Source organism: Phyllostomus discolor, chromosome 4 (genome assembly GCF_004126475.2).
Source record: "Phyllostomus discolor isolate MPI-MPIP mPhyDis1 chromosome 4, mPhyDis1.pri.v3, whole genome shotgun sequence".
Taxonomy (NCBI): domain Eukaryota; kingdom Metazoa; phylum Chordata; class Mammalia; order Chiroptera; family Phyllostomidae; genus Phyllostomus; species Phyllostomus discolor.
The window spans coordinates 31,313,035-31,327,150 of record NC_040906.2 but is presented as its reverse complement, the minus strand read 5'-3'; the positions used below and the strand labels follow the sequence as shown (position 1 = coordinate 31,327,150).

Sequence of the window (14,116 nt, the reverse complement as noted above, 5' to 3'; positions counted from 1 at the left end):
GCTTTGCTTTGCATAGAAGGGTTTCCTCCCCAGGCCCCCTTCCTTTTCTACCCCGCAGTTTTGCTGCATTTTCAGACGCATTTCGAATACCCAAACTTCCTAAACATCCGCGGAGCGCCGACGGGAGCGCAGACGCACGCGCGCGCGCTTGCACAGCAGCCGGAGTACGCGAGCCCCGCAGGCTCGGCTCGCGGTCCCCGAACACATTCCATTCTTCGCGCTCGGGCACACCCCTCCGCAGTGGGGATTGGTCGGGCCGACCTCGCTCCGCGAGGCGAGAACCCTGAGAGGCTCAGATGCCTGCCAATCCCCGCGGCTGTCAAAACAAGTCCTCCCTCCCTGTCACAACAGAGCGCGGTGGAGGCCGCCGCACTTCCTGAGGTCGCCGCGCCGCTGTCCGCAGGCAGGTGGACGGTGCTCGGGGCCGTGGTCGCCGGGCTCCGGCCCCTCTAAGGCCGCGCGCATCCCGGCTCCGGAGGCTGCCCAGCCAGACGCCTGGTGCCTTTTGTCTGGCGCAGAACGGGGCGTTTGCATCCCGTTTCGGACACCGTCCTCTCCTTCTCGCCTCTCCTTCTCCCTCGGGTTCACTCTCCTCCTCACACGGCCACCTCGCCCTAGAGGACTGCCGGCTGCCTGGACCAGAGCCCGCGGACGTCTCTGCTCGAGCGATGCCTCCTCTCCAGAAAGTTGCCGCCACCGCCGCTGCTGGCGGGCGGTGAAACCAAGTCTGGCGGGGCCGCCTCTCGGTGCCTGAGTGCAACCGTGCCCGGCGGCTGGACTCTGCTGCTGGGCGTGCCGTCTCCCCCGGGAGAGCCCGAAACGCGCCCCACCATGGCCGAGGGCGCGGCTGGCAGGGAGGGTCCCGCGCTGCCCGACGCAGCCGGGGGCGAAGATGATCCCCGAGCGGGCCTGGACGGCGCCTCCGGGGATGGCGTGGCGGCGGCCCCTGGGGGTCGGTGGAGGGACCGGCGCAGCGGGGTCGTGTTGCCGGTTGCTGCAGGGGCCCCAGCGGACAGTGAGGCTAGCCTGCTGGAGGCGGCGCGGGCGACCCCTCGACGCAGCAGCATCATCAAGGTAAGTGGGGCCACACTGCCCGGGAGCGTGGGTGTGGATGGTGGGTGGGTCGGGGACCCCGGCAGGATGTGCGCTGTCCGGAGGCATCGCGGGCTCAGCATTGTTTTCTCCTGCCTCTTTCATGACCAAACCTTCCTTCCTCGTCCGGAGGTTCCCACACTCAGCACTTGGACGCGAGAAGCAGAAGTGACTTTTTTTTTCTTTTCCCCGACAGCGGAGGCAAAGTTCCGCTGCGCGTCTTTGCGTTTTGATGGATGCTTTTCCTCCTTTTCTCCTAAAGCTGCACTGAACTGTTGATGGAAGGAGAAGGGGAGGACTCAGTATGAATGCAGACCTACGGGATGGTAGTGCACTGCTCTCCAGCGAAAGATTAACTTTCCCCACAGTAAAGGAAATGCACAGTTACCCTCGAGTGAAAAGAAACACCTTCTAGATTCACACAATCCCGAAATCCGAAGAAGCGTGAACTTTCCGGGTAGGCAGGCAGATCTTTCAGTGGACCTTTCGGCCAAGTACAGGTCTCCGGAGGACCCCAGGGTTTCCGCGCTGCAGCAGCGCGACCGGAAGCAATCGGTCCCCGAAGCGCCCCCCCACCCTCCCCGCCCCCCGGTTCCTGGCGGTTACCGCCGCCTCCGGGGAAAACGCTTCCGGACCCCTCCGCTACAGGAGGGGACAGGATTCCTCCTCTTTCATTTGGCAGGACTGTTATAAGCCTTGCCCTTCCCGTATCTCTTTCTGTCTTTCTTCCACCTGGAGCTTGTTTCCTGTTTGAGATTTCGTCTTTTGGATGCATGACATTGGGGTAAGGTCTCCTGGAAGTCAGACCTCTCCCACATTCTTTGGGAAAAGGCCTCTTGGCATAAATGCGTGGGAGTAATCATGTGCGTATGAGAATGACATCGATTTTGGTATGAAGCTGTATGTGCAGTTTCAAAGATGATAGTGGAAGACGGACTTGGAACTTACTCTTCAACATACATGTTGTGCTAATACATTTAAAACACTTGTTCACAGTTAAACTGTGTAACCACCAGGTAATACTTGTCTCTTCCGAAAGCTCGAAACTGAAGCTCCCAGCGCCTGTGTGGGTACACTTGCACCCGCAGTACACATCCACCTAGCTCCAAGTATGGTCTCGGCTTTTCCCTCCACTGACACGTGGAAGTTTAACACCAACAGGGTTATTTCTATACTGAAAGAAGGGCGGGTGGTAGTTGAAAATGACTTGTAGTAGTTTCTCTTATTTTGCCACTTTCAGATTGTGAAAGTAGAATGTTCTTTTCTGAGTGTGAATTAGGATAAAAAGGAAATGATCACTTTTTAAAAAACACAGATTAGAAAGCATATTGTTTTGAAGCTTAGAACATCACAATTAGGAAACACTTTTGTTCTTATTCTTCAATATTTTTCATTGAGGTATAATGGACATACAACCTTACATTAGTTTCAGGTGTACAATGTAGTGTGATATTTGTATATGTCGTGAAGTGATCACCATGATAAGTCTGGTTAACATTCATCACCACACACAGCTACACAGTGTTCCTTTTTGTGACGAGAGCTTTTAAGATTTACATTCTTACCAATTTTAAATGTGAAATATAGTATTACTAACTACAATCATGATGTTGTACATTAGACCCCCATGGCTGACTTATTTTATAACTGGAAGTTCGTGCCTTTTGACTTCCTTCACCCATTTCACCCACCTCCCCACCCCACTAGCAATTACCAGTGTGTTCTCTGAATCTTTCTTTTCTTTTAGATTCCACATATAAGTGAGATCATACAATATTGGAGGAATATGCAGTTGGATTTTAAGATATTAATATTAAATGTCATCCTGTGTGTGTAAAAATAAGCATCTCAAGATACTTTAAAATATTCTGTCATAAAAAGCAGTGGGCTCTATAGTGTTGTAACAAATAAAAGGACAGAAGTATAAGAAATATACAAATTCTTGCAACTAAATTTGCAGTTTTTAAATTGTACCATGCGCTCTTTTCTGGCCATGAAAAGAGAGAGGTGACAATTTGATCTTTTCCCTACTTAGTAGTAAAATAAGGGTTTACTAAGTAGCCTTTAAAATTAAAGATACTGGAAAATGAAGTGAGTTATTATTCCCTAAAGTTAGGCTTTATTGAAAGAGTAATAAAAAATCAAATGTTGCAAAAGAGTATGAAGGGAAAATTCTTAGCCACTCTACACTTCTACTTACATAGTCCACCCCCATAGCTGTATCCTTCTAGAAATATTCCATGCATATGTAAGCATATGTATCTATACATATCTGTGGTAAACCATTGAAGCTTATTTCTATAATAAAGTGTGATTAGAGTTTTGCAGGCCTTATATCTTCAGATTTGCCCCAGACATTTTTGATGCTTAGAAGGTTGTCTAAGGTCATTGAGATCACTCAGTTAATCTTCAAGTATAACCTGACTGGTTGTAGGTGGTGGTAACTTGCGGTCTGTTTCCCGAGGCCTTTGTGCCTTTCTAGTGGGGAAAGAGTCAGGTGATCAGCTCTGTTTCACTCCCTTTCTGATACCAGGGACTTTTCTGTTGCCATCTTGAGTCTGCTGCTCCATGGCTTGTTTGTTTTAGCATAGTAAAAATGAAAATTTCTTAAAAAGGTCTAGATCGCATTAGAAATATATAGCAGGTGTTCTGTATTGACAGAAACTGCATGAGCCATAGTTCTGCCAAGAGTTCTTTTAATTTGGCATTGAAACGTACACAAAAAGAAAGACTTTTGCACATTTTGTGTTAATCATACTATTAAATATTGTTCCAAATGGCCTTAGTGCAGTAATAATTAGTATTCATGATAATCTCTGAGCCACTGAAAGACTGTGAATCATCAAATATTAAATTCTTTTCAGTTCAATTAAGGCATTGTTTTATTCTAATTATTTGAATGCAACTTCTCTATTAACTTGAATATTAGATGAATCAGAATAGTGCATTTCTCTATCATGCCAGAAAACAGACTGTCTTGTATATTAATTAAGAGGAATGTTTTTAAGCAAATTTGCCCTCTCTAATTTATGAAAACATGTGTTTAGTTGAAAAAACAATTTCCTTCTTCACTAATGAAAACAATGACAACATCTATCTTTACACATGTTCAGAATGTCTTCTTTCTAATATAATTGTGTTTCTTCACTTATATGCCCAGTCCTAAACTAAAAAAAGAATTAACATGAGAATTAAATGAGGTGCCCTTTAATTTGTCCATTTTCCCTGTGTTGTCCTGTGTGATTACTTTTGACAGCATTGACATTGATAAATGTGGCATGTTTTTTGGTAAGTGCATTGCTGTATACCACAATATTGGAACAGACTCCATCTTAATTGCTACTTGATGACTTGTGGTTCAAAATGACATGCAAAATTGATAATATCTAACAATTATGTTCTATTCTGCATTTGAATATATTTGTACTTAAGAAATTAGACCATTTGTCTATCTGGCACTTGATATCAAACTTATATGTTTAAAATATTTAGCCTTTCTGGATTAGAGTTTATAGCTCTGTAACTATGTAATGTTCTGGAAATAGAAAGTAATGTAGCTTATTCTGTATACTAGATGGTGGGAACTGAGATACATGCATGTGTTTTAAAATACATTGACTTTTCTTCTGTTATATGTAACATACTGAAAGGTTCTACTTTTTTCCATTTCTCTTTGATTCTACTTAAGTATGAATCCTCTAGAAGAAATTATCATTTGTCGCTCATGGACACAGGTGTGTGGGATGAAGGTTTAGGAGCTGGGAATGAGAGGTGCTCAGACCAGCACTAAAGCAGATAAACTAATGGCTTTGGTGTTGTTCCTGTCTCATTTTATAGCATAGCCAGTCTCATTTTGTCATTGTGAGGCTGGTGTAGTGGGTTCCTGAGCTGCAGATGTGACATGGGCACTGTTGACTCATATCAAAGTTATAGCTCTCTTCAGAGGGGCAAGGGGAATTTTATTGATGCTTATTAAGTGCTGCCTACTATGAGTCAAGTAATACACTAGGAGCTTTCATACATAATATCACTTTATCCTCACAGCAAACTGTCTAACATACAGAAGGAAGGTAAAGAGAACTAATATAAATTAGAGTTAGGATTCATACACACATGCTTAATTGGAGAACTTGAGCTCTTATGCAGATCCTCCACAATCCATGAATACTCTTTTCTAGGTTAGAAACAATATGGACAAGTCAGAGAGTGGTAGAAGAGTCTGAATCTTGGGTCCCAAAGCTTGCTGGGTAGATTATCCTTTCTCTACCCACCCCCACCCTCGCTGCCCCAAATGAGAACGCACGGAGATGATGCCAGAAAGGGGTCGCAAACTTTCCTGTCTTTGGTCATTTTGTTAGGCCCGCACTGTATTTTAAAAGAAGAGCAATTTGGCAGGTGTTCTACTTATTATCAATATATGGAGTGCACACCTGTTTTATACCAGTCCCACTTCTCCCATGTTCCTGCAGACAGCTGAGTTTGGGCAGGGTTGTGTTCTCTTGTTTGGACTGGTATACAGGGGGAACAAATGCCTAGGGCACAGGAATATGTATCATTCTGTGCAGTGATGAAATAGGAAATCTTCAATTGGAGCTCTGAAAGATTTTTTAATAGAGACAGTTATGAATGGAAGTGTGACTGAAAATGATGTAAAAATTTTAGACATACTGTAAGTTAAATAGGCTTCGATAGAATGACCTAGGAATTAATCAGCATTTGTAGGCTTTTTTGAATTTATAAAAATATAGATTGAAAATTCCAAATAATCAACTTATGGGTGAGTTTTGGAGAGACAACCTGATTGTACAGTGGGGCTGGCTAGCCTTGACTCTAAGGGGTGCCATGATCAAGCCCTGGTGGCTTCAGTTGGGGGTGTTCCTCCTGAGATATGATTCAGCTGTATAAATAGCATTGAACTTTTTTGGGTGGATTTGTTTTACATCTCAGTAACTTTAGTCAGAGTGTTTTACTTTCTCTGAAATTGCCATAGAAACATGGTCGTATTTCACCTTAGAAATGGTCACTTCTCATTGTGGTGACTTGCTGATGTGATCCATCCTTCCTTCCTTCCTCCCTCCCTTCCTTCCTTCCGAGAGATAGAGGAAGTAGGGGAGAGAGAGATCAATGTGCTCTTCCACTTGTTTATGCATTCATTGGTTGCTTCTTGTGTGTGCCCTGACCAGGGATTGAACATGTGACCCTAGCGCATGGGAAGATGTTCTAACCAACTGAGCTACCTCACCAGGACCAGGTGGCTCCAGGCACCTTAGGAGAATTAGGAATGAAATTTAGATAAACAGCCTTGTCATATGTTGATGAAAGATTTTAGAAGTGCATGTTGGTTAGTTTTTGCTACTACTATGAGAATTTATACTATTTGTTTCCTTATAAAATATGTTAAGATTCAAAAAGTATAAGTTAATTACATAGACTTTGACGGGTTAAACAAATATATATTGCAATGAAGCCTGAATAGTTGTTTTTCTAGCCTTTTCCTTTTTACTGAGGAGAGAACAGGTAATGAAATTTCGTATAGTAAAATGTCAATTGAACACACATTGCCAGATAACACCTCAGGCACAGTGGGTGTTATGAAAAGACGTCAGGGAACAGCCGACTTTACCTTTGGTGCCACGGAACAAACAATCCATTAATGCTTCTAGGTGATGCTGGGCAACTGATCAGGCGGTGGGTCTGGGACTGACGCAAAGGAAGAAGTGCAGCAGTCTCCTCTGCTCATGGAATGACTTCCTTTGAGTTTTAATGATTGTGAACATGAAACATAATTCCGTTTTCAGGAGCAATGTCCAAACTGAGACATGTATAAGATTATACATTAAAAAAATCATCCAGCTTAAAATGACTAAACAGAAGTAAAAGCCAGGAGTAAAGTTACTTTTTGAGTTTTCCATTCAGTACATACCAGTAAATGACCCATCAGTTATTAAGTGGGGAGAGAGAATAATTGGATTGCACTTGCAATCTATATCTAAGGTAATAAATCAGGAAACCTTATGACAGTAAAACCTGTCAGTTTTACACAATCTCGTATTTTGATAATGTAGAAAAGGTTTATGTAGTTTTACTTATCTCCTATTTATCTTAATTGTCTCTGTATCCCAGTTCATCTCTGTACCCCAGTTCCTGTGATAGGATACAACAAATAAAATTTATTGTAATTAATGAATATTCTAAAGGGATAAGAAAAGTAGGACCAAATGATCAACTTCTGTGACAATGACATTCTGTCTTATTGTAAGTTTTGAACCACGTATCCTGTATTTCAGCTAACACGTGATGGCAACAAAGTCATAGTGTGACAAAGTATTGGAGTAGTCTCATGTATTTAAATCGGATTTGATTTGTTTTACTGGTAGCATCTAATGTGGATGTGTGTAAGAGAGATATAATCTAGTTTATTTTCGACAGGACCATTTTCACTCATCTCACTAATAACTAATCTAGCATTTCTTTGAGAAAAGTAGGATTGTGCATGGTGAGTAGAAAGGAATCATTATCACCCCAGGAAGAAGAAAGGTAAGTTAATTTTGAAAATAATACTCTCCATCCAAAACAAAACAACCTAACAACTAAACTATTTCAGTAAGTGTTTCCAAAGATTTCTTAATTTATATTTGTAAATTATGAAAGTATATAGCTACTACAGGAAAAAACCCTATACAACTTTATATTCAAAAATTTAAAAAACCTTTGAAAGAGAATATTTGTTTTGTTAATTCTTGCACATTGACCTGTTCAAGGGCCTTTAAAAAGATGTTAAATCTGTAGTAGACTAAGCACAAGGCAATATGTAAAGTAGGTAAACTTGTATTATTGTGTAATGAATGTTAATAGTTAGAAATGATGGTAAGATTTATTCAGAATACCTTCCCTGTGATGTGTTGAGGAAGATAAATGCACCAGTAAGACAAAAAGAGACAAAAGAACAGTTTACTTGGACAAAGATTACATGGCAGAACTCTAGAAAGCTGGATCTGATCACTTATTGGTGCTTTTCCCTCAGGCCCAAATGAGTTCAAACCAAAGCAGGCCAAACCGCCGGTGAAACTTACAGCTCACACTCCACTTCCCAGATCTGACAGCTGAAGATGAGGGTGGGCTGCTCAGGAGCACGTTCCTTAGGGCCAGAGAGCAACGTGTTTCCCCTGCAGGTGGCTCAGGCTGGGTCAGGGTCTGCTCAGGAAAAGGGCAACTGTGTTGGAAGAGTCCCTGCAAATGCCGTACTCTGTTTCCCTCCATGTCAGCGCAGCTGTTGGGTGAGGAGAGAGGAGACCATGAGATGTGCACTTGCCTTTATCTTCTCTGAAAGCTTCACCTCCATAAAACGTAGCCCATCAATATCCTTGACCTTGCAGTTTATTGCTCACTTATCATGACTAATTTTTGGAGGAGGAAGTAGGCATGGGGCTGAGGGGCAGGCAGTCTGCTCTCTCTAGTTGCTGACATACAAGATGCAAAGACATCTTCAGCATTTGGTGAACTCCCATTTTGAAATATTTTGGAATTATTGATTCTGTGCTATAATGAAATATTATATATTTAGAGTGATATTAATAATTAAATAGCTTTCTTTTTATGTTTCATCTAGTAGATAAAACACACAATAACACCTTGAAGAGATTTTTCTATTGAGGAATTTTCATAATAGTAGCAAATGCTTATATAATTTGTATTGTGAGTCTGGCATTATTCTAAGCACTTCATGTGTATTAACTCAGTCAATCCTTACAATAATTGTATGTGGAGAGTATTTTTAATATTACCTTCATTTTTTACAGATGGATAGATGTGACTTTCTACAATGACTTGCCCAAGGTCACATAGGTAATAAATGTCAGAACCAGGAAATAGACCCAAATTGCCTAGCTTGAGAGGTTGTTTTTAATTTTTATACTATACATCTTCTTAAGTAATATTAATTTAAAGCTTAGTTATTATACATGAAATAACAGACATTTTATGGTCCCCTTAAAAACTAAGTTTAGCTGACAAATAAAAAAATTCTAAAACCAGTTTTGGGAAAATCTCTTAAGGACTATTTGAACACACTTTTTTCCTTAGTTTTATAACCTTTCATGTAAAATACTTATGACTTTACATTAATATTGTTTTCCATTTTCCCTTAAGAGGAGTGGAACTCCTATTAGTATATTTTTACTCTTTGAACAGAATTAGCCTCTTTACCATGAAGCAAGAATTTATGATCCAACTTTGGTATAATTTATACAAGCTAAAGATGGACGGTTACTTAATCACTAAACCCTGATGTGATTTATTTTATAGTTTGATAGTTTTGTCCTCCAGAATCAATAAATCAATAAGAAGCATATGAGTTTCTAATCCAAGGAGGCTGCAATTTTGTTAAGTGGCAGTGGATAGGATACTGTATCTCTGAGATTTCCTCCCAATTACATTTGAGGTAGGTACAGTTTCTCACACATAGCTCAAGTTCGGCAAATATTTTTGGAATCCCATTACACTAAAAGTTTGTTTAATCATTTAATTCCTTTTTTCTTGGTAGAGATTTTAAAGTCAATATGTGGGAAATTCAAATATATGATTATGTCAGGATATTACTGTGCTTGTGGCTGCTTTATATGTTGAAGGCAAGGAGTCCATTCTGCTGTGCAGAGATACAATACCGGTGGCCAAATGGTACCAGAGGTTTGTTCTCATCACCTGGAGACTGGCCAGGTGTTTAAGACACAGTCAGCTCTCTTGTTGAAACACCTGTGAGTCAACTTTAATTATCCACCTGTGGTTATGTTAAATTATTGAAAGGACATAAAACTTTGGCTTTTTTCCTCTCCCCTCCTTTTTGTTTTTCTATTGCTGCATCTGCACAATAAGGTATTTTGTCATATTCTCTTAAAGTGGATTTTTCTGAAAATAGAACAGAACAAAACAAAAAAAAATCAAGGGTTTTCCCAAATATCTGAATTAAAAGAAATAGTCTCCCTAACACTTCCTCATGCTCAGCTGGTATGGGATCAAGCTGGGTTTGTGGTACATGCAGTAGTGTGTGCATGTGTGTATGTGTACACGCTGATGCTGACATATTGGAGGTCAGACCTGTCAACAGCAGGTGACCTTTTGATCCCCCATTTTCTGACGTACAGCTAGGATGATGGTCTTTACCCAAAGACATGCTCATCATAAAAGTAACTGCGTGGGCTGTGAGAAATCACACTCAGAAGTGTTAGTGGTTATGCTTGACTACAAATTGAGATTTCTGGGGTTTGGGGAGAAAAGAAAGAAAAGGATCAAGATACGCTAGAGAGGAATGGAGTCAGATGGGGCCTGATGAATAAATGGGTAGGGTAAATAGCTCAACAAATGTTTCTCTACCTGGATCATTCTGCCAGAAGTTGTACATTTGGGAATTCATTTTTTAAAATTTTGATTCTTCTGGAGAGTCTTTTAACTACTGAACACCTTAATTCACCTAACAGTAATTGCTGGGCAGAAAGTCCTTTGAACCTAGAGATTCCTGGGAAGGACCCAGGAAGGATTGGTCTGAGTGTTGGTGGGAATTCTGGGTATCAGAATTCAGCTTTGTCTGTTTGGTTGTTTCCTTAACACTAACTCCAGGAAAGTCCAAGGAAATTCTTCATAGAATTTCATGTACCCTTAGTATGATAGGGTCACTAATACAGAGAAATGGCTTTTGGCAAACCAGTCATCAGAGAAGTTGGTGTAACAAGATGGAAGTACTGGAATTGGCCATCACAGCTCAAAATAAAAGGCTCTAAGATTGCACAGATGAAGGGGACTATGAACTGTTGTGTTCAGCCACCACCTCTGTGTTAGGGAGAGGCAGCCTTCACTACTGCTCTTGCCCACCCCTCTTGCCCAGGCTAAGTAAGGGGAGGACCGGGAGTGAAGAGGTAACCTTGCAAGGGGATTGTGGTTCCTGAAGAGAGCCTATTTTTTCCACTTTTCTCTTTGTGGGGGAAAGAGCTCATGACTTTTTATGAGGTTGAGAGAGAAAGGCTTCATGAGAATCATGTGTAAAGATTGGACAGGAAATTGTGGTGGCATCCAACAGTCCCTTCTCCACCAAGTGTCCTCGTAAGTTGAGAATGGTGCTCATCTCTTCTCTGGAATGTATTGAATTACTGGGCCATGTGGTACATGTATACAGTGGAATACTACTTAGCCATAAGGAAAGATGAAATACTGCCATTTGTGACAACATGGGGATCTTGAGACTATTATACTAAGCAAAATATGTCAGACAGAAAAAGCTAAGAACTATATCATTTCATCATATGTGTGATGTAAAATTGAAAGCAACAAATGAACAAACAATAAACAAACAAGTAAAAAGCCATAGACACAGACAACAGGATGTTGGCTACCAGAGGTAAAGGCAAGTGGAGAGGTAGTAAAGGATAGAGGGTGTTGAGTGTATGGTGATGGAAAGAGATTTGATTGCAGTATACAAATGATGTATTATAGAGTTGTACACTCAAAACCTATATAATTTTATTAATCAATGTCACCCCAGGAAATCTGAAAAAAATTTAAAAAGGAAAAATATCAAATGTAAAAATTTTAAAATTATTTTTCTATTTTTAAAATTAAATATTCAAAATTCTCTACTAAAATTAAAAGCAAATAGAAATCACAATTATTATTAAACTTTTAAATCAAATTTGAACTAAGCTGAAAAAAATGAAAGTGTACCACTAGTGTTGTTACCTAGCCCTCAAAAGTATTGTTTACTTTGATAGTTGGCTTATTCTACATCAGAGTTTAAAATTTCAGCACAAAAATCTTTATTAAAGGTGGAATTTAAGAGAATCTATGAGCTTTTGAAATAAGGGTGTAAACTTTCTATATTTATAAATGCTTGCATTTATTAGAAAGCTAAGCTGCTTTAACAAAGAAATCCCAACATATGTGGCTTAAACAAGATAAAAGTTTATTTTTTAATAAGTAACATTCTACCAGTAGGCAAGTTATTCCAAGTTAGGTAAATGTGTCTGCTCCATAAAGTAATTCAGAAATCCAGGCTCCTTTTGTCTTCTTTTTGAACCACTTTTAAGATGTTGTCCTTTTGCTTAAACTGGCTCACCACATCCACATCTGCCTTCCAGCCCATAGGAAGGGGAAACAAGAAAGTGAAATAAGCCAGTCAGAGAAAGACAAGTATCACATGATTTCACTCATAGTGGAATGGAATGAATGAAATGAATTAATAAGCAAAATAGAAGTACATTCACAGATAGCAGACTGACAACTGTTTGGGAGGGATTGAGAGACAAACTAAAAAAAGAAAGAAAGAAAGTAGAGGGCAATTACCTTTCTTTTAAGGAAGTGATCTGTAAGCTGCACGTATCACCTGTACTCATATCCCATTGGTCCATTATTGATATGGCCTTACCCACCTGCAAAAGACTGGGAAATGTAGTCAGTCTCTGCCTCCGTGGCCGTGCACTCAGCTTAAAGTTTAGGATATTCTTATTAGTAAAATGAAGTACAGGAGACTGTAAATTTGTCAAGATTAAAAGAATTAGTCATGGAATATATTCTTGGAGAAAAAAAGTTTTGTGATGTAAGGGAGTCCAACATTACTCTGAAATATTTTGGATTCACATTGTTTGATCCAGGTAGGGCAACTGACAAGAACGTGGCTCATGCGCTACTAAGTCCTATTTCAACACCTATATGAACCAGTTAACTTCAAGATTATGCCTCACAGGCAGGAACAGCACTTTTTATCCTGACTCACAGATGAATACCATATGTGAATTACAGAGAAACTCCAAACAGGAACAGTACAGGATGTCTTGAGCAACTACCGTGTGCTGTACACTATGGGAAAGAATCCGTGAGAGTATTTTAGGTGAGCCTTTGGAGGGTGCTGGGTGCAGTTACCCATATTGAGCAAGAGGCCCTAGTAGATGTGAGGACACTGGCCTCCAGTCAGCAGGGAGCTCCCCCTCTTACTAGGGAGTCAGCCTGTTTTCAGGCTGCTTTTGGTATATGAAAACATTCTTGTGTTGAACCCAAATAAAATTCTTCTGTAATGCATCTCCTTGTCAGTCTGACTCCTACCTTGGAGCTAGAAAGAGTAAGCTTATGTACTGATGTGGCAACTCTTGACGTTTTTGAAGGAAGTTGCATGGACGTCTCTTCCCACACTCCTGCCACAGTGATAACCCCTGACATTTACTGAGTGCTCTTGTGCTCCAGACACTGTTCTAAGCACCGTGCACGTATTAACTCATAGAATTCTCACTAGGCTTATGGAGTAGGGACTGTGTACCCCATTTCATAGATGAGGAAATTGAGGCACAGACAGGTTAAATAACTTGCCCAAACTTACACAGCAGGTAAGTGGCATGCTCTGATTTGTCAGTGTTTCATTTAAAATGTTGTTCTTAGACCACAACACTGGTTGCTATGCTAGTTGCACTGTGCTCCACAATAATGGCTCTTCTATATCCCTTTTTCTGAATGTCATATTCCTATGAATATAATCCTCAGGGGAATTTTTATTTCCAGGGAAAAAAGCATATTCCATTAACAGCAGCTCAGCTAGTTGTCTTTGTATTTCAGAGACTATGCTCCTGAATTTAAGAGATCTGATGGGCTGACTGAGGGCAGGTTTCACTTGGCAGTTGCATTCAATTTAGTATGATATCAAAGCCATTGTGCTGGGTTGGCCAAAAATCTGTTTAGTTTTTCCCATAAAATATGACACATTTTTTATTTTTACCAATAACTTTGTAGATTTGGATATTTTGAGTAAGTTGACTATCCCCTGTGATTGGCTTCTAGTGGGTAGAGGCCAGGGGTGCTACTAAACATCTTCAATGCATAAAACAGCCCCACAGTAAAGAATTATTTGGCCAAAATGTCAGTAGTACCAAGAAACTTAGAAAACCACTTTTGACACGTTTGATCTGTTGCATCACCTTCTCCATACACTGCACAAATCTTTTGCATTTCAGTTGCATTTTCACCTTTCTTGAAATAATAAAGCATAATATAC

The 14,116-nt window shown here is 40.6% G+C and overlaps 1 protein-coding gene and 1 long non-coding RNA gene across 2 annotated transcripts in view; both read left to right on the top strand.

Moving 5' to 3' along the window:
* The first annotated feature begins 333 nt into the window (after window positions 1-333).
* PLCL1 (phospholipase C like 1 (inactive)) overlaps window positions 334-14,116 on the top strand; it is a 301,127-nt gene continuing 287,344 nt past the window's right edge. Inside the window, exon 1 of the mRNA XM_028509552.2 lies at window positions 334-1,074. Within this exon, the coding sequence (XP_028365353.1) occupies window positions 832-1,074 (243 nt within the window). The 5' untranslated portion in view covers window positions 334-831. The remainder of the gene's footprint in view (window positions 1,075-14,116) is intronic.
* Window positions 7,808-12,849, top strand: LOC118500032. Its single transcript, XR_004902558.1, has 3 exons — window positions 7,808-7,819; window positions 9,537-9,541; window positions 11,916-12,849. It is a non-coding gene; the product is annotated as an uncharacterized LOC118500032 (long non-coding RNA).